Below are 24,632 nucleotides of genomic sequence, written 5' to 3'. Positions count from 1 at the left end.
TGAGCTGTGTCCTGGCACGGGGACGGGGACGGGCCCTACACCCGTGGTCGGTGGCTTCAGCCCCACCAGGTTCTCTTCTGCCACCAGGGCACGGGGATCCGTCCTGCTGGGGGATGTCCCGAGCCCTGCGCTGGTTTTCTTTTGGGTTTTGTGCTGTGTGGTTGTCGTTGGTTTGCCTTGAGATGGGAGAAGGGGCATGGCTGGGGTCATTTCTCCAGGATTTTTGGTGCCACGCTGTGGGCCTGTTGCATTGCAGCTCATCCCGACAGGCTGCAGGGAGCCGTGGCGGTGCAGGGGGTGGGCAGCAGGAGGGCGAGCCCTGCACGGCCCCTTCCTCACCGTTCCCCCTGTCCTTGCAGACTACAGCCAGGACGAGAAAGCTCTGCTGGGAGCCTGTGACTGCAGCCAGAGTGAGTGAGTCCCCTCGGGTCCCCACTGTCCCTGCCAGCCCACACCAAACATCCCCACATCATCCATCACTTCACCCAGCCGGGCAGGGTGACGCTGGGACCCCTCCTTTCCAGCTCCTCTGCCCTAACCCGTGGCAAAGATGCCCTTCACCAGACAGTGCCAAGCCCCTCACCCTCCAATTTAAGCCGGTTTAATTTCCTCCTCAGTCGTGAAGCCCAGTGGTGTGCACCTGAAGCTGGTCCTCAGGTTCCAGGACTTCGGGAAAGCCATGTTCAAGCCCATGAGGTAAGGCAGAGCCTTAAAAAAAGGACCTCAGGGTGCTTTTCTCCCACCAGCTGGCTGTTTTTTCCACCAGAGACTGTGCATCCCTTCCCCAGAGGGCTGTTTTCCCTCGTTTCTCCCTGGATTCCCCAGTGTGCCCTGCATCTGCCTGGGATCTGAGCGTGCAGCTCCCTGTGCTTGCCCTGTGCTCACCCCCTGATCTCTTCCAGGCAGAAACGTGAGGAGGAGACACCCGAGGATTTCTTCTACTTCGTCGACTTCCAGCGGCACAACGCGGAGATCGCCGCCTTCCACCTTGACAGGTCTGGGCTGCCGGGTGCTGTGCCCGTGGGCAGCTTGGCGCTGAGCCCTGCTGAGCTGCTGGGCCAGAAATCACCTCTGCAAGCACCGTGGTGGGAGCTGGATATTTGGGAACAGTCCCCAGCAGAAGCCGAGGACTCACGTTTGCCTTGGGAAGCAGGCTGGAAGGGACCGGGCAGGCTGCAACTGGATTGCTTCTTGGAAGCAGAGGGCATTGCCCGAGGAGCAGGGCACAGCCTCGGCTGTTTCACCCGCTGGTGCTGACTCAGCAGTCAGCAGAGGTTTTCCATTCTCAGACATGAATGTCTTCCTGCCCCAGGCCCTGATTTTTTAATGACCATGTGAGATGGAGCGGCTGAGATTGAGCTCCTCTGAGCGGGGCGAGCCCCCTCACCGCCCCCCATCCCAGCTGCGTGGCACCAGGGTCAGTGCCTCAATGCTCAGCACCCACCTCACAGAAAGGCCCCGAGGGCTCGGCTGCCTCCCAAAAGACAGGGCTTGCACGCAAGGAGACAGGAGCAACTGGTTAGGGAAACGATACAAATCCTGGAGCACATCCAGACAGTCCCAGGCGACAGCTATTAACATACCAGAATAAAACTCAGCCTCGTTTTATTGCAGAGGGTAAAACGATCCTGGCTATTTGCTAGAAAGAAGCCAGAGGGAAAAAAATCCATTTGGGTGCAGTCACTGCAAAAACAAGGGGATGAAGACCAATGATTTGTGAACAGGAGGGATGCAGGCAATGCCCGCTGCCCTGCCTCGCTGTCCATTGCCATCGTGTCCCTTTCCCCGTGCAGGATCCTGGATTTCCGCCGGGTGCCCCCCACCGTCGGGAGGTTGATCAATGTCACCAAGGAGATCCTGGAGGTCACCAAGAATGAAGTCCTGCAGAGCGTCTTCTTCGTCTCGCCAGGTAGGCGAGCACTCGGCTGCACGAGCTAGGGCTGCAGGCAGCTTGGGCAAGGCAGGTGGAAGAGCAACTCATGCAGAAACAGAGTTGAGCTCTTTTATCTGCCCACTTTTCCCATCCTCTCCCTTGGCAGGGACTGTCCATCAACCAAAATTCATGTATCCCACACAATTTGGCAGTTCACATCCATTTTATGGTTACAGACACCCAGTACCCGTCGTGTGATGGGGCAGGGGTCAGTCTGGGCTCCTCTGCAGCCTCCTGCATCCCTCAGCTCCTTCCCCCAGCTCTGCTCTGTTCCCTGCAGCCAGCAACGTGTGCTTCTTCGCCAAGTGCCCCTACATGTGCAAGACGGAGTACGCGGTGTGCGGGAACCCCCACCTCCTGGAGGGCTCCCTCTCCGCCTTCCTGCCCTCTCTCAACCTGGCGCCACGACTCTCCATCCCAAACCCCTGGATCCGCTCCTACTCGTTTGATGGAAAAGAGGAGTAAGTGGGTAAATGCCGCCGCTGCTTCCATATCTGTGTCTTAGGGGAGCATGGGGAGGGGAACAAAAAGGATGCGGGCGGGCAGACAGGGAATGGGAGGGAGCAGCTCCAGCTGGGAGGGACCCACAAAGACCACCGGGTCCAACTAGGTCTTTTTAGCCTAATAACTTGGTTCACTGGGCCTGTTTAGCCTAATAACCTGGTTCACTTGGCCTCTTCAGCCTGGAGAAGAGGAGGCTGAGGGGAGGCCTCATGGCAGCCTACAGCTTCCTCATGAGGGGGAGCGGAGGGGCAGGCACCAATCAGTTATTAGTGACCAGTGACAGGACCCGAGGGAATGGGGTCAGGCTGTGACGGGGGAGGTTCAAGCTGGATATCAGGAAGAGGTTCTTCACTGAGAGGGTTGTCAGGCACTGGAGCAGGCTCCCCAGGGACGTAGTCACAGCACCAAGCCTGTTGGAGTTTACGAAGTATTTGGACTGTGCTCTCAGTTATATGGTCTGAATTTTTGGGTAGGCCTGTGTGGGGCCAGGAGTTGGACTTGGTGATCCTTGTGAATCCCTTCCAACTCAGGATATTCTCTAATTCTGTGATTCTATGAACTGTCAAATGGAGGCCGGGCAGAGGCAGCAAGGCCGGATTCAGGTCTGGCCCCTGGTTTCAGCTTTCGGCCTCCCTGCACACCCAAGAGGAGGCGAAGGCAGCGTTGGAGGCCATGGCCCTGCTCTCAGGGGCACCCCTTCCTAGCAGAGACGTGGCTCCAGCAGCAGGGCCGAGGCGTCCATCCCAGCTCTCCACACAGGAGGTGGCTTTGGGAGCTGTTAGGGCACGGCTGACCGCGTCCCCCCTTCCCCTCGGTCTCCTGCAGGTGGGAGGTGAATCCACTCTACTGCGACACTGTGAAGGAGATCTACCCCTACAGCAGTGGCAACCGGCTGCTGAACATCATCGACATGGCCATATTTGACTTCCTAATAGGTAGGGTGAACAGGGCAACAACGCTCTTCCTTCCACGGGGGCCCTTCATCAGTGCTCCGTCCTCCCTGCCCCACCGCAGGGTTTGCTGGAGCCATCCCTGCTGCTCCAGGGAGGGTTTGGGGCAGCTCCTAATGGTGAGCAGGCATGGGGCAGCCCCAAACCCATCCCAGTCAGCTCCAGGGGAGCAGCTCCAAGTGTCTCGGACACTCCCAGCGAGCATTTCATGTGGATTGGAAAGAAAACGCAGGGTAAACTGGAAAATCACTCGGGCACTTGCAAGGGAAACTCTGCTCCTGTGTCTCCCCTTTACCAGGGAACATGGACCGCCACCACTACGAGATGTTCACCAAGTTTGGGGATGACGGCTTCCTCCTGCACCTGGACAACGCCAGGGGGTGAGGCGGGGAGGCTGGGGGCAGGCAGGGAGGGTGGGGGCAGGCGGCACGGCGCTGAGCTCCCTCCTTACCCACAGGTTCGGGCGGCATTCCCACGACGAAACCTCCATCCTGGCCCCGCTCACCCAGTGCTGCATGTAAGTGCCCCGTGAACAGCTGCCTTGCAGAGCAGCAGGCAAGCGTAAGATGCTTGAATGCCCACCAAAGCATTGGTCTTGCATGTGGAAGGGCTTTTGCTGCTTTTTCTGCTGGATCGATCCCTTCCAGCCATCGCCCGGCACTTCCCAGCCCATCGACGTGAGGTGCTATCCGCCCGACACGAAGCTCGGAAATCTCCATCCAAAAGCTTTGGTAGTTGATCAGGTTTCTTCCCATGGCACTACGGAGCAGCTCATCAATTTTACTGTTTGAATCCTATCTTTGCTGCCCCTTTATTAATTCACATAAATCAACAGCTGAAAGTTAAATTACAGAGGCAGGAAAACAGCTGCTCTTCCCCGTGGTTTCTCTTTAGGAGATGCCCAACCTATTTCCTTGCTGTACCTGCTCCAGCTAAGCCTCGGGGCGGTAATTGCACTCCCCCCCCCCACGTTTGTATTACCAGATCTAATTTTAAAAACTGCCATTTGCACCTAGCAGGACTTTTCACTTGTAATTGCAGGCTCTCAGTGAATCCTTCACCTGAACTCCTGTTTTGCGGGGTTCAAATTAATTCTGCCTCTTAATTTGACCAAACAGTACTAGCCACAGGTCAGATCCTTCCTATTCATCCAGATCCACCCCCCAGAAGCTGTCCTTAATTTAGTGCTCCTGGTGGCAGCAGTAACAAGCCCTGCAAGTCGCACCTTTTAATAAGCCAGCTCTGGCCTGGAACAGCATAAAAGCAACTTGTGCTGCCTGAGGGAGCTGCACAAAACCTTATTTCCTGGACCAGATGATCCATTCGGTGCGGGGGAGCATCCAAAAAATGTTTGGAAAGAAGTGGAAAGGTTTCTTTAAGTCCAGAGGTCACCGATGTGTCTGTGCCCTCCACGTGTCTGCTCCCGAGTACAGAAAGTGGCACAGATGTAGCTGTGCAGTAAGAGGTGATCTTTTTCCTCTGTTAAAACCCAAAACGAGGAGCAGATAAGCCTGAAAACAGCCCCCAATTAATCTGGCACATGCATCTTCTTGGCTGAGGTCTCTAGAAAGCTCTGGGTCAAATCTTCAACACTTCAGCCTGTTGGAGGGTTCACCGTGCCGTGCAGGAGGGGAGTTGAGCTGGTGGCAGGCTTTCCATCCCGCGCTCCCTTCCACCTTCTGCCAATTTCTTATGCAACTGTTAGGGCATTAAAAGAGCTGCTCCCTGCAGGGTCAGACTACCCCGTTCTCCACCTCCGAGCACCATCGCAGAGCAAACACAGCTGGTGTTTACCCACAGCAGCTCCTAGGGTCACCCCTCACCAGGAGGGACCGCACAGGGCTCCCTCCGGCAGCAGCAGAGTCGTGCGCTCCGATGGTGAGCTGGGTTTAGTGCTGGGCCAGTCCTTTTTTGTGGCTTCATCTGGATCACACATGCAAGGCAAGCCCTTGAGCACAATTTAAAGTACCTGTCCTGGTGGCAGCCAGCCGTGGTGCCTCATGTGGCTCCCAGGAGCGTGGCACAGCGGCAGCAAGCACCTTTGCCATCCATCACGGTACTGATGGATGGCCTGGGTAAATAACAGGCATGCAAGGGCAATTTCTGCACCTGGCTGAAACGCTCCTGGCTGCACCTTTTGCTCTCTGAAAATCCTGGCTAAATGGGACTGGTTCCACAAACGTGGGCTGCAACTTTTTGGAAATTTAGAAGGCAATAATTAAAATTACCGATCAATTCAGTAATAGAGATGCTGAAATCAAAACGCTTTTGCTGAGGATCAAGTAAGTAATTTCAGTATACTTAGTTTCAGTCCCAGAAGCATTTCAAGAATACAGCTTTTCATCCTGCTTTCCATCAAAGGGAAATATTTAAGTGTCAGTCCCTCTTCAGGTGAGATGTCAGTTAGATCAGTTCCACAAGATACTCTCTTTTTGCTCAGTTTTGACAGGAGACTTTTCCTCACTCACCACCAGCTAAGACATGCCCCTTCATTTTTACCTCTCCCTCTGCCCCATAAATATCTTTGGGAACACAGCACTGTTACTGATCAGCCAGCCAATTCTCGCTAGGCTGCAAAAGGCTCACGTTTCTGATTTCTCTCCCTTCCAGAATAAAGCGGATGACGTGGTTGCGACTGCAGCTCTTGGCCGAGCCCGAGTACCGGCTCAGCGATGTGATGAGGGAATCGCTCCTGCAGGACCCCCTGGCACCTGTCCTCACCGAGCCCCATCTCCTGGCTCTGGACAGGCGGCTCCAGCTCATCCTGAGGGCTGTGAGGAAATGCATAGACACCTACGGAGAAGCCAGGGTGGTGGCCAACGACACCATGCCAGCCGGGGCTCCCACGTCGGACAGGGCCAAGCTGAGCACGTAAAGTCCTGAACTCATGCTCAGAGGCAGGGGAGACCCCTGCGAGGCAAGCAACGTTTTAATAGCTGGTAATTTCCACCTACAAATTGTGCTCCCTCCACCTGCGAGACTGGGAGGAGAAACTCTTTGGGAGATCTTCGAGGATCGCGCTGTGGCCTGGCTGGGGCACCCCGAGGTGGGACATGTCCTGGGGGGCACGCGGGGCTCAGCCTGCCCAGGATCTCAGCCTTGCTGTGAAGGACACAAACTAGATCCAAGGATGAGGCTTGAATAAAGAGATGCCAAGAGCATTTTCCTCTTACCAAGGCTGTGTTCTGTAATCAGGAGTGAGTATCTGAGGAAGGGGCAGCCTTACTTTGCCTGCTGCTCTGATATGAGGTGACGCCGATTCCCCACGGCCAGCCTCGAGCACCTCTGCAGGGAATTCACCATCAGACCTGTCCCTTGCCTCCTGGTCTCAGCAGAAAGCGATGGACCTGCTCTGCTTTGATCTGTGAAGGTGCCCAGAAGCCCACTGCCCCCCAGGGCAGGAAAATCACTTCTATTTCTACCTGCCCCATGGGTGGAAGAACCAGTCAGGGTTATAGCAGGAAGGCAGATATGTATTGACCCCATAGAGTACAGCCCTGTTAAAAATAATAATAATAATAAAAAAAAAATCGAATGTCTCAGAGACATAGGACTGTATTTACAATTCACGATGATACCCACTTCTAGTAAAAAAAACATGTTGCCAAAGCAGAGGGCTCCTTCAAAGGTCATCTTCTTGTAGCTTTGAAGTCACTCAAGTTACCAGAATTCCCTGGGAAATATAAATGGTCTCCCCTGCCCTTATCTCTGCTTATTTTGAGGAGATGCAATAGGAACTGAAGACCAAAAAAGAGTAGGGAGGGAGTTATCAGAGATCTTTCAGTTTGTAATTTTCCCCTGGCCTCCCAAGGCCGAGGCGTATGAATGGTTTGATTACTGAAGCTCTCTTTAATAGCTTTTTGCTTTAACTGTTTGAGAATTACTCCGAGCTTTTTGGCAGCCTAGGGAAAGTCGTTGAGAACGTTGTTGATAATTTATCATCCTTAAGGAAAAAAAACAATCAATCTGCTGGAAGCTCATTCTAAACTAACCTTTAAGTTAAACAAAAGCCATCCGCAGCACCGCCGACTGCTCAGGTTCACAGCAAGCTGCTTCACGTACCCTAGGCTCATTTTCCTGTAGGCTGGAATTCTGCCCAGCCTAACGAGAGCTCGGTGACGCTGGCAGTGCCTGCAGCATGTAAGAAGTAACAAAGCTTGTTTGGCCACTGCTGTTGCTTTTGCAGGGAACCGTACTGAAGCCCAATCCAACCTCACAGTAAATCTGCAATCGCCTACCTGTCTCCACACTGTAAAGCTACAGAAGAAAGCATAGACGTAATTTTATTATGAAGATGTAATTTGAGTACAGGTGCCTGTTCTGCTCGTTCTTACGAGCAAGGAAGTTTGGAGTGTTTGTGCTTAGCAGAGTGGGCCAATATTCTGAAGCCACAAAGGTCAGGAAAAGAAAGAAAAAACAAAAGCAAACAAACCTCACACCTGGCTCTTTTAGTCTGTCCTGACTTAGGATTCAGCCGTGTCATCCCATTTCCAGCTTTCACTAAAGCATATTTTTGATACCCTTAATCAGTCAGAGTTCTCCACAGTGGTAGTCTTAGACTTTTTTTTTTTTCACATCAACTCTTGTGGACAGATCATCAGATCATAGATTAAAATAAAAGGATTTAACTCCCTCTCAGCAGTCCAGCAGTTAGTGCAGTACAGCATGCTGTATTCCCAAAGTTGCTTCTCCCTCTACTGGTGACTTGTGCTTGCAACATACATAACAAACACCAAAATAAATTTGAATACTGTTATGCTGTAGCTACTGCTGCAGAAGATAGCTTCAAAGTTACAAGACTGGAAAGGGAAGTACTAAAAAGTTAAAGTTTAAAAAAATCATAGGCTGAAAACTTTTTTTTTTTTTTTTTAAATCAAGGGAAGGGGAGAAAGGAAGGCTAAGATGAAGGAACCAAGCAGATGGATATTTTAATGGCTGTTATGCTAACGGGTTACAAGGTTTCTTTCTCCTTGTGTTTTCCCTTACATGGTAGCTCCTTACTGCTTCTTGAAAGTGTGATAGAGTTCAAAACGTTCCCTAAGGGCATGCAGAGATGGGAGCAGACAACTTACAGAAGTTTAGGAGCTCCAGTAACAGTGGCTGTGCCAGGAATGAGCTGCCTTTACAAGAGATCATAACAGCAGAAATGACTTGAGAGACACTCAAGCAAGCCGCCGGTACCTCTAAGCAGTGTTTGTTTCAAAAGCAAATCACAGAAGTATGGAGAAGTTCCTGGGTCAGAGGCACAGCATGGCTCGGGGATAGCAAGCGCCACAGGCTCCAGAGGGGGTGATTCAGTTGTATTGTAAGCTAGGATTTGAACTCCATCCTCGAGAGCTAACAGCAAGCTAATCCCTTAAGTTTCTCCATTTCCACCGGCTCATTATTAAGGCATCCTCTAATGCTGAAGGAAAACATAATACAGGGATGGGGGGTGGAAAAAAAGAGACTGATTGCGTTTAAGAATTTAAATCATTTTATTGCTTTACCTGCCATTAGGACAATCTATAACAAAAGGAATATAATATATTAGCACATACAGTAAATCAGACTTATATAGTCAGGTAACAATACAAAAATGGTCCTCTGGTTGACTATAGCTTTCTAGGGCAATAGACTTCATAAATTCGCTAAAGGTGGACTAGCAAAAAATTACTTCTAAAGCCCTGAATGTTAGCTAAGGCAAAACTATGCCAATTGTGGTTTCAAACATATTTAAATTGCACACAAAGGTAAAGCTATAACTGTGAATAATATTTAACTCAGACTTAGCTGATTTTTCTTAAAATCTTGTAGGTAAAACTACAAAAGGGAGTAAACAGCAAGCTAAAAAGATGCAGTAGTGAAATTTGATTAGAAAGCCTTATATAAAAAAATGTGCATTTTTTTGTGGAGCTCTAACTAGTTTACACAGTTTTTGGTGCTTTAAAGTAACGTGAAGAACACATGAAGGAGAAACCTGGATAGAGTCAAAACTGAAGGGAACAGTTTTAACAAAAAAAAAAGTAGCATTTGCTTACTCCTTAAGGGCTCTGGCAGAAATCGTCTACTCAATATCTTCTGAAAAGAGAACTCAAACCACAAGCATTTAAATCCCACTCTTGGAATTTCATGTTTGGAAATACCACGAAACCTTTTGTAAAAGCACAATACCCTCGGAATTATTTAGCATCAATTAACAGACTGTTTTTGACAGGCCTGGGAGGAAGTCTGTTGAATTTGCATTCATCATCTTGGAAAGGAAATAAAATGAGGGCTCCATCATTAAGAGTAGTTGCACAACAAATGCAAAACTGCTTGCTGTCACTCCCAAATACAAACCTACACTACTTTTATATAAATTACAGTTTAAAGGAAACTTTAAAAATTGCCTACCATTATCGAACCGTGGAATTCAGTAAAAACTTTCGGGAAGTACTGGTGCGCACAGAGTAATGTAACACAAAGCTGGTAAATACTGAAATACATTTAAGACTCCGCAACATATTGAACTTGGAAAAAAAAGTATGAAATCTGTGTCATGGAAATTGGATAAGCAAGGAAAAAGAATGCACCTTTTGTATTTAAATTAGATTCATGATCAGTCTTTTTTAAAAATTATGAATTTTAAAACAAACATACTTAAAATAACTGAGCGCTGCAGGAAAGTTAAAACATTCACTTTTTCCGCCTCACATTCTCCACCAAGTATAATGGCATCTGTATGAACCAGCAATCTCACCCCCTGCAATTAATGCTGGCCATAAATGCTCAAAGTTTAAAATTTCCCTGGTTTCAAAGGGTCACCTGAACTAACGATCATTTAAAAAAAAAAAAAAAAAAAAACATCAACTGAGGAATACAAAGCAAGCAAGAGTCACAGGGGAAATAAAACGCTTGCTTCCAATTTCTGCACCAATCTAGGACTTGAACATTAATATCAGCTAGAGAGCTGCACCATTCTTACATCGATCTACGTACTCGAGACCAAAGTTAGGCATTTAATGCAATATTTGGTTCTTGCCACTTTGAACAGGAAGTTCCGAGTGGCAAATCTATCAAAGAGAAAACAAGAGAAATAATCAGTTGCGGCAAGTCAGCAAATTAAGTAACAACTGCAGTAGTTCACCGGAACTATTAACCTTGAAAGCTTTGATTTACACTTGACAAAAACATAACTAAGCAACCTTAAACCAGCAGACACAGGAACAAGTATACTGTTAAATTCCAACTGTGGCTTTCTTAGCAGCTGATGCCTCACAATTGACCCCAGGATTACAGTACCCAGAAAATTAAAAAAGAAAACCCCAAGCCCCAAGAAGCTCAATTACAAGGGCAGTTCTCATTTGAAAAGAAATACAGCAGATTATGACCACAGCCTTAAAGTCTGTCCAACAGCTTGAGAAACACCTTTAGATTTCCACCCCACTCTTCCCAGTTACCTCCTTACTCTATGGCAATTGGCATGGTGCCTGGAGACCTCTTCTTCAGAAAAGCAAGGCTGCATTTGCTGCATTTGCCCAAGTTGGACGCAGTTGCACAGAAAGAAGCCGTAACAGCAAACATCTCCATAGAACTTTTTCTATTTATTTAATGGGACAGAGAGCACAAAACTAATATGCTCTAAATTAAAAGTAGTGCCATGAAAAGCAATTTAACCTTTTTTTTTTTTTTTTAAACAGACAGGAAGCTGCAAATGCCAGTGGCAATGTGGCTCTGCACAAGGGTAAGAAAGCAGTGTGCATTCGTGAAGCATGTTTCTGATAGGGAGGAAGGTTTCAGACAGACAGCGATACAAAACTGTTGTACTGCTGGATGTTTCGCTTGAGAATATCCGAGCACGGACCCAGGACACGTTCAAATCGGGGTCGATCGAGCTTTACACATTTCAACAGGCCACGAGCAACAACTGTGGCAGCACGGGGACGGTTCATCAACAAAGCTATTTCACCTAGAGCAACAGGAAAGTGCGAACAGCATTAAAAATTGAGGTGCAAAGAACCAAAGAAATTACCATGTTGTATTTCAAGCTGCTGCAGGAATTGAACCGAAGTTAATTCGGGTTTTAACGCTGATCAGAACAAGTGTCTGTATAGTTACGTTGGAAGCAATTGTGAAGCCAGATTAAGGAAAAAAAAAAAACTTTATGAGCAGACTGAAGTGTTTTTTTTTATTTACCAGTCTGTCTGCATTCAAGTCTCTGAAGACAACCTAGAAAACTTTCAAGTTTCTATTTGAAAAAGGCTCACACCTCAGTTAACTATGTAATTTTCCTAACCCAGTACTTGTTTTTCTAATATGTAAGGTATGCTACTGTTCAACCCAAACTCCTCAGACACAAAGGACAAGACTGCAGTATTGATGTAAGACTGTTAATGCACAAGACAGAAGCTTTTGACATTTAGCTAGCCAAAAATCAAGAACGTGACCTTGCCATTGAGTGCTACAAAATGAGCATCCCAAGCCTGGGATTCCCATTTCATAAGCTGTGCACAAACACGCCAAAAGCTTTGTTTCAAATACCTGTTACAACCACTAATGTGTTTTGAAATTAAGTTTTCTTCATGCTGTTGTTCCCTTTGGTGGTAACAGCTATGCTCAACAATCCCAGCAGCAGCATGAAAAAGCCCACAACAACTTTCAGGCTGGTTTGTTTTTAAGCTGTTAGACTGGTTGCCTTCATATTCAGGACTGAGGAAAGAACTCAGTGTTCCTCAGAGAATAAATTTGCCTGCATTATCAGAAGGGATGTTCAAAAGGAAGGTGAAAAAACTCTTCCTCTGTGCCCAATTAAAACCTCAAACTCACTAGCCTCCAAAACAGAAGCTTGCAAAAGAGTAAGCAGGTTCTAAAGGAGAGTAAAGTCCTTGGGGACAGATCTGCAGCACCTGAACACAATGGTAACATTTAGTGTAGTAGTAGGAAACTCAGAGATATACATCAGGGGAAAACTTAGAAGAGACTGAAGCTTGACAAATGTAGAACAAACATCTGGTACTAGTTACCGAGACCTAAGCAGATCTTTCAGCAGACCTTTGGCCTGAGCCAGCACCATTACTGCACTCCTGAGCTCATCCCACTTCAGGCCTTGCAACAGAGTATTTGCTGGTTACATCATCTACAGAGCTGGAAAACTGAAAGGACAGCCAGAAGGCTTTTGCAAGAGGACAATTCAAAAAACAATGAGAGGATGTACCTTAAACTTGAGTAAATTGTTGTTGTGGTGGTTTTGTTTGTTGTTATTTTTTTTTTGTTTTTGTTTTTTTGACAGAGGGAAGTGTTTAAACATTAAATAGAAGCTGGTTAAACAGTGAAAGGGATTGCTCAGAGAGGCTGTGGGATCTCCATCCCTGAACACACAAGAAACTCAACTGGACAGAGCCCTGAGCAATAACATGCAATTTCAAAGTTAACCCTGCTTGGAGTAGGGAGTTCAGACCCAATGACCACCAGTCCGTTCAGAATCACAGTAACCCACAACTGCTTCTCTGTAAGGTGCATGCACACTCCAATGCCAAGTGACTGATACTCACCTGACATTGAGTGAAGCAAGCGAATTAGCCAAAACAGCGTTTAAACAAATCCATCCCATTACTATCATCCACACAGCACAGGTAAAACTCTGATGGGGGTTATGTAATCACAGCTGTCATGACAGAACTCACCAAAATAATCAGAAGGTGCCAGTCTGCCCACTTCAACAAATTCTTCGTTTTCTGATCGACGCTGTAACACTGCAGCTGTGCCCTTTAATAAATCACAGCAATTAAGCAATTGGAATTTCTGATACCACTTGAAACATCGAATTCCAGAAGGAATGAGTTGCTTTGCAGAAATAACTGTTCTGATATCTCAGTCTTTAAAAACCACTTCACAGTTCATGCATAGCTCACCAGACTGCTCCATAGGAACAGCTGGTCCTCTCTCTTCTTTAAGCTTAAAGCATCTTGGGTATTTACTTACCACAGCACTGATTTCTTCCCATTTTTCTTGTATCAGTAAGAATATTACAGTAAAAATAGCAAAAAGAGAAGGCAATGATACCACTAGCAAGACATTACCAGCTATCTAGAATGGGTCTCCTCTCTCCTAAACAGGACAAACTGGGTTAAGCCAGATTTATTTTTTTTTTCCTGGAAGTACCACTTGTAAAAATAGTCAAGCTAAATATAAGCTTCTGCATGTCCAGCAAGATTGCATCTCACGAGGAATTCTCAAAAAGTACATTCCTGCATTTTGTATTTCTCCAAATGTCTATTTAGGGACAGAATAAGCAATGTTAAAAATATTAACAAACATTTAGGACTTTCGGCCTTGCTTACCTCCAAGATGATGAAGAATTCATCTCCTGGCTCTCCCTGGACCACAATCTTTTGCCCATCCTCAAACTGTACCGGTTCTAATGCATCAGCTACAGTTAGGCGCTCCCACTTGTCCAAAGATTCTAGAAAGTTAATAGCTCGTTAATAACTTGCCTTTTTGAGGTACAAGCTATACTTTTTTTATCTGTCCTTTTAGACAGCCTACAAACAGCTACATTTGTGCATCAGATAAAGATTTCAATTGGAATTACTTTGGAATGATACAGAAAAAAGCAATACAGCCTTTACAGTCTGCTTCATGGATTACCACAATAGTCAATAATCATAATGGTACTTAACACCTTAATTGCAATATGGCAATTTATTCCACTTCAGAACAACATCTTCTTACTTACCCAGTATAGACACTTTACTAAGGAATTCCTCATACATCTTTCTCTTTCTCAAAGTACTCCCCTACAGGGAAAAAAAAAAAAAGTTTTTTTTTTGTCTACATCTCGTTTGATATGAGGTCTCTACTAAACTTCAATGAAAAAAATATACAGCTTAACCAGACGTTGTGCATCCTGTCACACACACCCCAAGCCCCACAAAACCAGGTGTTTTCAAATTTCATTATCTCCGTAATATTTCAGAAAGTTCAGCAGCCTTATTTATTATGGTCTTGACATTGCTAAAATGTATTATTGTATAACCTTACAAAGATTCACAACACCCACTCAAGTTTTTCTACAGCTGTCGTTCACACACACACAATCTACAAATGGATGGCTATAATACAGAGCAGAATCTAAACAACTGACAATTTAACCAAGAGGTGTTATAATTTCAGTCCAGGGAACTACATTGCATTCATAGTGCTGGAAATGTTTCATTCCCTAATGCAAGGCCATCCCCTGCCCCATTCCCGTATGCACATGAGAAGCGATAAGCTTTCTGATTGCACACGATAGCAGGATTTTGAATAAACAACCCCAGCAAAAGGCAAGCAGATAAAAAGTCAGGTGACCAGCAGAAGTTGACCGAACAGTTAAACCAAAAGCATAACTCCAGGTTAGCACACAGCTCCTTGAGCTAATTGCACGAGCCATATGTCAGCTAGAAAAATACTTGCCATCAGGATCCTTCTGTAGCTATCTCTGTCAATGCCCCACAACTTCACATTTGTCTTCGCTTTGACGGTTGCGGCACGAGGAGTTCCATATATAAGGGCAAGTTCTCCAAAGCTTCCACCCTCACCGACACTGGTTGCCCACTCGTTGTTCACATACACCTGGAAGGCAGTGCATGGCGCTAAGCCAAAGCTCACAGCGTCTTGCAAGCCAGTTGAAGACAGCGTGAAGCTTTCGTTACCCTGCATTTCCTTTGTAATGAAGGGAAATTCTCACATCTGTACAGTGAAAGGGGACCATTTTGGGGTTTCATCAATGCTTTAGAGACAACCCCAAAGCCAGCCAGAAGTTGAATTTTCATTGACAAAGGGACTGTTCTCTGTATCACGTGCACAGAGACTACGCATGTGAACTCCAGAGACCTTTGGGTAGGAAATAAAATCTTAAGATCTCTATGAAACACAGAGAACTCAAAAGGTCTTAGAAAAGGCTGTCACAGAAAACTGTGGATGGAAAATAAAAAGGCTAGTCATTCTTATAGTCTGTCCCACACCTTAATTTGACTTCTCCCTACACCTATAAAGTATTAGTATTCTATTAGCATCTGAATCCTTTGTTTTGAAGGGCAACACAGCTCAGTCTGTATAGACTGAGCTGTCACTAAGGAGTAAAACAGCTCCAAAGCAAAAGCTTCTACAACAAGAATTTCTTAAGAGAAAAGCTGCCAAAGTAAGGACCTGTAAGAGAGGTCTACAAATATCACACATCATTAATAGACTACCAGTAATGCTTACATCCATTTCTCCTTGATCAACAACATAGAAGTTATCACCTTCATCACCTAAAGATGAAAAACAAAAAAAGAATGAAAAATAAACACTAAAAAAGTAAAAACAGGCAAGTATTCGTGTTTTTTACAAAATTGGCACCTCTGCCAGCTTTGATGTGTAGAATGTAATGACGTTGGCAGAGACCAATTTTACACAGTTTGCAGGGTGAAATTTCACATTTTGCTGATTTCACACTCCTCTTAGTTCTGTGAAAGAGGACATCTACTGGTATGCAGTATATCAGCAGCACTTCCAGGAACACTGGAAAGGCATACTGGATCCAAAAACTGTCGTAATGTGTTCTACAGAGCCATCAATTCACAGTAAATAACACACGCATATTCCCACAATGGCTCCACTCCTTACTTTACAGCCTGAGCTGTGCTTCAGGTAACATACAAGACTCACTGCATCCAGGCAGTTTTTATTTCCAAAGAAACATGCAAACACCATCACCAGATCAGAGCCTGCTCATCACCTCCATCTTATTTATCAACGTAAGCATTACTACTTGCCTTGCTGTATGACGGTCTCGCCTGCAATGTAAGTGACGGGGAACATAGCATCAAAGATGTCACTGAAAGAGGGATACCAGGATTAGACAACTGCTTTGACAACTGCAGCATGTGCAGCAACCTAATCTAGTGGAAGATGTCCCTGACCACCACAGACAGGTTAGAACTAGCTGATCTTATAAAAAAAAAAAAAAAAAATCTGCCACTCCAACTAATCTGTGATTCTGTGCATACATTCATACATCTCCAACCAGCCACTACTTTCCCTGTAATTTGTGTACTGTTACACTGACTTATAAAGAAACTGGGCAGCTTTGTACGTTACAAAACATTTAGCTCTTCAGAAATCTGCACTTTAAGATACTTTAAGACTCCTACAAAGATTTATTCCTACCTCCTCTCGTTGTCATCAAGATGGGCAAACAGCACATTCTTCTCAATAGCTTTTGCCAATGCAGCCATAGTCTTATAATCTTTTGGAATAACCTAGGACATAATCAGAAAAAGTTACTGTTTAAATTCCTAAAGAAAAAAATTTGTATTCCTCAGGATAAATAAATGGATCAAATTGCTACAAAACTCTGACCAAGTTTCTCCAGATTCTTTCAAGCACTATAGAACTAATAAATAAATACAGTCAGCATTTACAGCCAGTTTATTCAGAAGGTAAATACAACCTTGAACTGTAAAAACATCATTCCATGCTAACATTGTAGTTTCTCCTGCAAGAGTGCAAGTGTCTGTTCAACCTGTTTCCCTATGAATAGCAGGGAATCTGCTGTGCCACTAGGCTAAACTTAAATTGTTGCAGCTGCTGGATAACTGGAAGCACTGGGTGTGTATATTAAAAGTATGTATAAATATATAAACACATTACTTCAAAGGGAACAGGTCAAAGTTCCACACAAATGGTTTAACTGAATGCCAGTTTATCCTAACCTCCAGTGACAGAGACACAGGTCTGCTTTTTACAGCCATCACATGACTTAACAGACCACAGGAGCTCAGTGTGACTTAACACACTGGGTAGTAAGTGGTCTTAGGTAAACTCTTAGATTGCAGTTCCAGTTCCTGGCAACATTAAAAAAAAAAAAATAGAGCACCTTTCTAACATAAGACGCAGCATCCTCTTCTGTGTAGACTTCTGCACTGATGGCCCCACGTCGTCTTCGACCCTTAACCACAGGGTTCACAGGAGGAGGAGGAGAGATTTCATCCTCCCGTGAGTCTGAGCGTGAACCAGACTTCTGTTGGTTCAACAACTGTTTTGTTTCCTCCTGAACAGGAAGGAAGAGATATCTGTGTCACTTAATCCAGTACAGCAAAAAAGCAGTTAGATATCACATTCCAATTTAGTCTGCCAGTGCAAGGGAGCTTCCTGTGTACTCTTACTTAAGGCAAGCAAGGAGATTAGAGTAAGCAAGATCAAAGCCCTTTTCCAAGGAGATGGAAGATATGCCTTTCATAACGTTCATCTCACAATGGTGTTTATTTTAATAAACGACACTACTGGTTTGATAAATTAAGAGGTATAAACTTGATTCTACTTTCCACTAGTGCATTCAACAGACAATGAAAAATCTGCAAACGATAAAGACACATTCCCAATAACAAACCCAGGAGCTCCTTCCCTCTGCTGCAAGGTATTGAGCCTTTTTTCCTTTGAAAGGCAAAAGGAGGACTCCTCATAAATATATGTTACACAAGAACCTTCTGAAACAAGGTGAAACCATGGACCAACTCAACACTTGGTAACATCATTTATTTTCGGAGAGAAATATCTACACTGCTTACAAAAGAGGTGGAAGAAGGATGCTAAAGGCCAAACAGTATTTTTTGCCCCCACACCTCAAACTGCAGATCTGTAAACTTTGTACAGACCTTTCCCTTATTTCCCTCAGTTACCTTTTGTGCTGTGTCATAGTAATTTTGCAGAAAGCCAGCACACTTCCAGTCAAATGAAGTCTAGCTAACCTGACGCACAAAGACTCGATTCTTTTAGCAAGGTGAATCTTCTGGTACGTAAGATCTGCCTTTAAAAAAAAAAAAAGCCAACCTCAAAGCCAAAGCATTTGAGTCATAGCAGCTCAAATGACTTTCTCCCTGCTTTAAGGAAACAGTTTTGGGAAATGCCTTAAAAGAACAAGGAGTCATCTGTTCTGCAAGAACTCGAAGCGCGTAAGAGCTGGGTTTGTCCTGGTGTCCTTGATAAGGCTGTCCCCAGCCCTGTTGGGCAGCTTGGCTGCCACACTCCTCCCCGGAGGTACACAGCAGCTATTTAAAACCAGTATAACACCACCACTTTGAGGAAAGTCAGATAACCATTACAGGGAGTTTACATTTTATACCTCTCGGATAGCCCAAGAGCACCGATCTGTCAAACTGGACTTCGCTTCCTGCTTTCTGTCCATTAAAATAGTGCTACTTTTCAAAGCCATGGGGGCAAGATGTATTTAAAGCCTCGGCACTTTTACAGTGAGTGAACGTCAGCTGCTGGATCTCTTCCAGCATCACAGAAAACACACAAACACTGAAATCCTGTAACTTTCAGGGACAGAAGCACTTCGGTAGCATCGAGCCAGGGAGCTGTACATCACAACGAGAGGCTCGCCAGCACCATGGCCTGCTTGAGGAACTGCACCATGAGAAAAAGCACAACTAGTAACTCTGCCTGAGCTGAGATTTAACATCATGTTAAGTCTGTTAAGGTAGGACATGGACACAGAAAGGTTACAGGTGGAGAAGATAAAGTATTAAAGTATATCAGCTACTCTAGACAGTCTATTTAAACACGTATCAAGAGGAAGCTGACCCCAAAATGAGACAAATCATCACATTTGCATTATGCATTGCAGGACAACTCCGTGCCACGTAGGAAGGGACATGCTAGGAACTCACTGCTTTCCTAACAGCAGCTTTCTATGCGTTCATGTTTTTAAAATACAACTTGTAGCATTCCTGACACCAAACCACACGTATTACGCCACCGGATCCGAGATAAATCACACCAGGCCCTGACAGAAAGGAGCGACAGCTGTTATTCTCTGGTACCCTAGAATATAACCAGTCTCATTTGCATGAGAAAACGTGTTTGAACGTGTTTGTTCAAGTTTAGAAACTACTAGAAATAAAACATTTACTGGAGAAAGGCATTAATTTTGCTCCGTACTGATTAGTACAACCATCACTGGGATTTTAAAAAAGTTTTAGTACTAACTTTAGCCTACACATTGCATCCAAATATTGAGCTTTCAACTAACAGAGCAGTCCAGACAAAGTTTTCATCATCAGTGACCACTAACTGTAAGCTTAATTTTTTTCCTGACAGATAAGAAATAGCTATTGTTAAGCCCATTTAAATTATTAGTTGCAAGTAAGAAATATTAAAGTAATGAGCCTCACATAATCACATATGAATTCTATCAGCTACTGAAGACGACCATGATTTCAGAACTAAGTTCTGCACTGCATACCCTGGTATCTGGTAATTGTTATTACTCCAGAACAGTTGTTTCCTTCTGGTTAATTTGTATTTAATTTATACTATCTATCCACATATTTGGAAGAACTCAAGTTACAAAAAAAATGCAGCGTTAAAATTTCTGCTAGACATTTAGGTATGAGTTTGTGCAGACAGGGAGGTGATGAGGAGCAGGTGTAGGGCTCAGACATCAATCACTAGCTTTATAAATTCAGTTTTCTATCCAGTCCCACATACACAAAACAAGTCCATGGGACAGTAACAGTCTGCTACATTTCCACAGCTCAAACCAGATGACACAGCACACCCAGCACCGGGCAGCTTTTAGCACGCGCTGCTGTTATCAGACATGCTCGCACAGCAGCAGAAGCCTTGGTGCCCCACAAATTGATTGGGTGCCATTTCATCTCCATGCAGTAATCAAATTCATGGGAAAGCTTTCATAACCGAAGAGGACATGCAAATTCCTATCGTAGCTCTAACTGCTTCAGAGGCAGTAATTTTAATGTTGTAGAACACAAATTCAAAAGCATGTTTAAACGTCTTCAATGTATTGCACTAACACGTCAATGAATCAGCTGCGAAGAGATGACTTGTCAGGATAACTAGGGAGAAAATAGAAACCCAGCTTCGGTTTTGAATCAGGTTCATTCAAAAGTCACTCTTAATAAAAACTTAATCACGCTGCATCTCAGCCTCGCTTTCATTCAGTGTAACAGATTAGCAGATTTAAAGAGGGATATTGAAAAGTTGCTCTGTGTTACTAAAGATGTAACAGACGTTACTCGTGGGAAGTAAAATAGATTGTTCCACATGTTTTTGCTCAGCCAGAACTACCTAGCAGGTTAGAGCTGGTTAATAACAGTACTTAGCATTGGTGCTTTCCGGACAGGGGCGTCAGAGGAGCTTGTTAACGTAGCGCAGGACACCCACTGCTCTGTTACCTGATAGCTATTAAGGTCCAACGTTACCTGGTCAAACTAAGACCGATCCATTAGACTGAATGGTGAAATCACATCAACAAATCTGTAGCAAGTTTTAAATTCAGTAAATTTGGAAGAAAAAAGCTATGGTTTTCACCATACTACAGCTGTACTAGTTGGGATGTATAACCCACGCCAACACTACTCATAATAGAAGACTGAACAAAATTGAAAGAGTAATTTGAGGGCAATAAACATTACCTAACCAGTTTTACTTTCAGCTTCCTTGTAGGCTGACAGAGTACACAGACAGGCTATTTGCACCAGAACAAAAACATCAAGAGTTATTCAACTCCAAAATACACGTGACTACCAGGATGACAAGCCTAGCCCTGAACGCAAAGGCAAATCAAGTTCCCTTTAAAACTAAATATGTTGAACGTCAGCCTGCTATAGAAAAGAACCTAAATATTCCTATTTTATATCCCTACACATGGATTGGTTTACAGCTTATTCTAAGTGCAGTCAGTCAGTTTACTGTGATCATTTTTAAAGTGAGTTTTTTTTTTGTTTTTTTTTTTTTAATTTACCTTAAACGCTGATACAAAAATCTTTAGAATCTATCCATGCTCAAACCCAAGAATATGAGGTTGAAAATAGGCCTGGTAACAGGTGGGGACAAAGGATTTTTAGGAACATGATTACTACCTGGTTTGCTGCTGGGATTTTGAAAGAGGATGTACACAAGATGTTACCACAGAAAAGAGTCAGATGTTATACAGAGTTCTTGTCCAAAAGCAAAAACATTTCTCAAACACACTGTGAGCTCCAGGAGGAGAGACTGCAGGGTTTAATCATTTTCTACTATCTACCACCAACACTTCCATTAGAAGACTACTTCTACTACACATAGTTATGATCTCTAGCATTAATCTGTCTTCTTTACTCCAGCAATTAGTTATAACTACCTAGAATAAAAATAAGATAAAGATATAGCTCCCATACAAAACAAGCAGTTAGAGCAGCACCTGCAAATGACTGCTGTGTAAGGTCACAGCTACATCATTTACTGATGACATGTCCTGAACACACTGGTTATACCCAGCCTTTCCTCTGCAGCAGCCCTTAAAAAACTCACGTTTTCATAGCAGCTTTTTCTCCTATCTGCTAGATACTGATGTACACAATGAACTGTTCAAATGAATGTTAAATTGTTTCAGATATGAGCACTGAACGGACAGAACACTTTCCATTCCCAAGATCATAGAATGTTAACAAGAAAAATACCAAAGAGACCTTGAGGAAAAACAAGAGGAACAAAGCTGGGACAGTAACACTTAACTCCCAGCAGAAGGCAGAAACAGGCTTGGTCTCCTACAAATTTGGAAACCAAATACTTCCATTTGACTTCAGCTGGGCTTGGGTAACTACAACTGGCTGACTGCTTCCCTGCAGTACCTGAATCAACATAAATAATTAGTCTCGAGGTAATAAACCAGTGACTATTGTCAGCATCCACAGAGGTCACACACCACGGATATCTGACCACAGACAGGACTTCATGCCCTATTAGCTTGTCAGTAAATACTAGATGGGGATTACACCTGTATCCTTGTCAGTTAATTTCTTGCCCTAAGTCCTTTTTTATGACAAAGGTGCTTTTACACCACAATCAGCTAACAAAAAAATACAGAAAATTGGTTCTCCAAAAGCATCAATTCAAGATCCAAACAGCCAACAGGAACACAGGCCAGATCTGAGCCTCAGCCGCTACGTCACACTGAGATGGTGTTAGTTTAGGTTGTTCCTTCTCTCACAACACTTATTTTTACCTTCTCCAATCTTTCAAAGTATTCCCTGAGGAATCCCATGGGCCGGTCAGGTCTCACGGTGCATAACTGCACAATGCAATCCTTTAGGAGTTGCTGGATGTTGTGTTTTTGGACGTAAAGTTCACATTCCCGAAGGCTACGCTCCTCCTCACTGCTGCTGCTGCTAGAAGCTGCCATTGCTGAAAGTAAGAGAAAGAGAAGGTTAAATAATTAGTGGAAACAAGGATGCTGCTGCTCAGTAATCAGGCACGTTGTGCTGCCTAAAAGAAAATGATGTTGCGTTATCATCTTCCTGATATCAGAGTGTAAAACCATCTTTATGACAAAGTTAAATTGTGAGAGAAAAAGTTAGGAACTTATTTAGCACGTGGGATGAAATAATAAAAAATCTGGATGCTCTGTAGACACAAGCAGAATGGGAAGAGCATTTGCTTGTGCTGGAAAAGCTTCAGTAACCCCAGCTCTCTGAGCACGTAGTCAGGAAAGGTTTCCATCTTAACATTCTGCTGATAAAAATCTAAGATTTTGCAGGATTGGAGGCTCACTTACAAGCAGTGTTGCATGGCCTGTGTGGGGTGCTGTGGTTTAACCCAGCAGCCAGCTAAGCACCACACAGCCCTGCACCACTGGGATGGGGGAGAGAACCAAAAAGAAACTAGGACAGAAAAGAACAAACAAAACAAGTGATGCACAAGGCAAACGCTCACCAGCAGCTGACTGATGCCCAGCTTGTCCCCGAGCAGCAGCCCCCAGCCAAGTGTCCCCGTTTTATCACTGAGCATGACGCCACGAGGTCCAGGACATCCGGACAGCCTGGGCCAGCTGTCCTGGCTGCGTCCCCTCCCTGCTCATCCTGCATCCCCAGCCTCCTGGAAGCTGAAACACCCCTGGCTTTGTAGGAGCACTGCCCAGCAACAGCTAAAGCAGCCACGTGTTATCACCATCACTTTCCTCCTAATTCCCAAACACAGCACCGTAGCTGCTACTATGAAGATTAACTCTGTCCCAGCTGAAAGCCAGACACGGGGTCAAGAGGATTATGCTCAGGAGATAGGTGGGTGGAAGCTGGGAATCTGAGAGGCGAGCATTAAAGGCATTAGGAAGTGAAACGTGGAAGACGGTAAGGTCAAATCAGAGCAAGCTCACTGACTGCCAAAGCAGTTCGTTAATGAAAGTTATACGATTAGAAGCGTTTCTCCTAGAATGCTGCTCTCCAGTTTAAATTGTTCCACACCTCGTAACTATTTCACTGCAATCCCCAAAACGTTTCTTCAACTGTAAGTTATCAGGAACACACCTTTAGGCAGACCCATTATGATACCAGGTTTTCAGGAGACTTTAAAATTGCAGCGCCAGCTGTAGTACTTTCATAAAAATGTTTTTAAGCAATGTGGCTTTTTTTCCTTTTGTTACAATTTTTAATATATTTCTATGTATATATATTTATAGAATACATTAATCTCAGGCCATGTTTTCATAAAGCACTAAATGAAGAATTAGGAAATCATTTCTCAGGGCATTTTTGATGAAATATAGAGACAGTTACCTGGTGGGGGGATAACGACAACAGCTCAGGAACACACAGCAAGATACGTTGATCCCAGGATCAGCTTCTGAAAGAAAGAAAACGGAGTCAGAAGGGGAGATTTTGGGAGCTGCCAGGCCCTTGGAGCAGCTAACACAGGCCGCTCAGCACCACACACAGCACCCGGCCGGGCGCTGCGGGCCTCAGCAAGGCCCCACACAGCTTCGGAGCCCGTGAAGGGCGAAGGGCGGCGCTAATTAACACGCTCCAACCCTAATTACCGGGGGTCGGCGCTAATTAGCGCCGATCCGCGCCAACCCACGAGGGCCGGCCCTGCTTAACGAAGCCCCCCGCGCTGCTTAACGAAGCCCGGCGCTAATTAAGCCACCCGAGGCGCTCAGACAACGACAAATAATTAAAAAAATAAAAACAAAACACGCAAATAACGACCCCGGGCCCTCCCCCACCGCCGCGCGGGGGCTCCCCCTCGCTCCGCTGCCGGCCCGGGGCCGCTCCCGGCGGCAGGGCCGGGCCCGGAGGCCTCCCCCCGAGCCTCGCTGAGGCCTCACGGCTCCCACCGAGCCCTCCCCGGGCCCGGGCCCGGCTCCCACCTGCGTGGGGCGGCTCCGCCGGGCCCTCAGCGCCCCCCGGCCCCGGCCCCGGCCCGGCCTCGGCCTCAGCGACGGCTCCCAACGGAAACGGAGCGCGCCGGCCAACCGCCGCCCG

General features: G+C 45.3%; 3 protein-coding genes across 5 annotated transcripts in view; 2 read left to right on the top strand and 1 right to left on the bottom strand.

Moving 5' to 3' along the window:
* Positions 1–9,346, top strand: part of FAM20A (FAM20A golgi associated secretory pathway pseudokinase) — a 14,412-nt gene extending 5,066 nt beyond the window's left edge. Inside the window, exons 3-12 of one of the 2 annotated variants that reach the window (XR_014684466.1) lie at positions 360–410; positions 618–696; positions 903–995; positions 1,794–1,909; positions 2,214–2,394; positions 3,263–3,372; positions 3,686–3,767; positions 3,845–3,904; positions 5,998–7,627; positions 8,559–9,346. Coding sequence is in view for 1 of the 2 variants with exons in the window: in XM_084491825.1 (XP_084347951.1) it covers positions 360–410; positions 618–696; positions 903–995; positions 1,794–1,909; positions 2,214–2,394; positions 3,263–3,372; positions 3,686–3,767; positions 3,845–3,904; positions 5,998–6,262 (1,037 nt within the window). In the remaining variant the exon portion in view is untranslated. Of the gene's footprint in view, positions 1–359; positions 411–617; positions 697–902; positions 996–1,793; positions 1,910–2,213; positions 2,395–3,262; positions 3,373–3,685; positions 3,768–3,844; positions 3,905–5,997 lie in introns of both variants that reach the window. The other variant, XM_084491825.1, reaches the window with a different exon arrangement.
* Positions 3,225–24,632, top strand: part of RGS9 (regulator of G protein signaling 9) — a 169,847-nt gene continuing 148,439 nt past the window's right edge. Inside the window, exon 1 of the mRNA XM_084491814.1 lies at positions 3,225–3,228. The gene's annotated coding sequence lies outside the window, so the exon portion shown is untranslated. The remainder of the gene's footprint in view (positions 3,229–24,632) is intronic.
* PRKAR1A (protein kinase cAMP-dependent type I regulatory subunit alpha) lies at positions 8,846–24,632 on the bottom strand. 2 transcript variants are annotated; one of them, XM_084491827.1, is made up of 12 exons: positions 24,518–24,632; positions 23,928–23,994; positions 22,382–22,560; positions 17,249–17,422; positions 16,540–16,631; positions 16,146–16,207; positions 15,595–15,641; positions 14,803–14,961; positions 14,084–14,144; positions 13,689–13,810; positions 13,032–13,113; positions 8,846–11,317 (listed from the first exon to the last, which is right to left on the bottom strand). In XM_084491827.1, the coding sequence occupies exons 3-12, from the start codon at positions 22,556–22,558 to the stop codon at positions 11,145–11,147; spliced, it is 1,149 nt and encodes a 382-aa protein (XP_084347953.1). In that variant the 5' UTR covers positions 22,559–22,560; positions 23,928–23,994; positions 24,518–24,632; the 3' UTR covers positions 8,846–11,144. The 2 variants fall into 2 exon arrangements, with proteins under 2 accessions (XP_084347953.1, XP_084347954.1); XM_084491828.1 differs by having other exon boundaries at positions 23,928–23,991; positions 24,518–24,610.

This window comes from Aythya ferina (genome assembly GCF_964211825.1).
Source record: "Aythya ferina genome assembly, chromosome: 18".
NCBI classification, from domain to species: domain Eukaryota; kingdom Metazoa; phylum Chordata; class Aves; order Anseriformes; family Anatidae; genus Aythya; species Aythya ferina.
The sequence above is the reverse complement of the archived record's forward strand: the minus strand, read 5'-3'. Positions and strand labels throughout refer to the sequence as shown.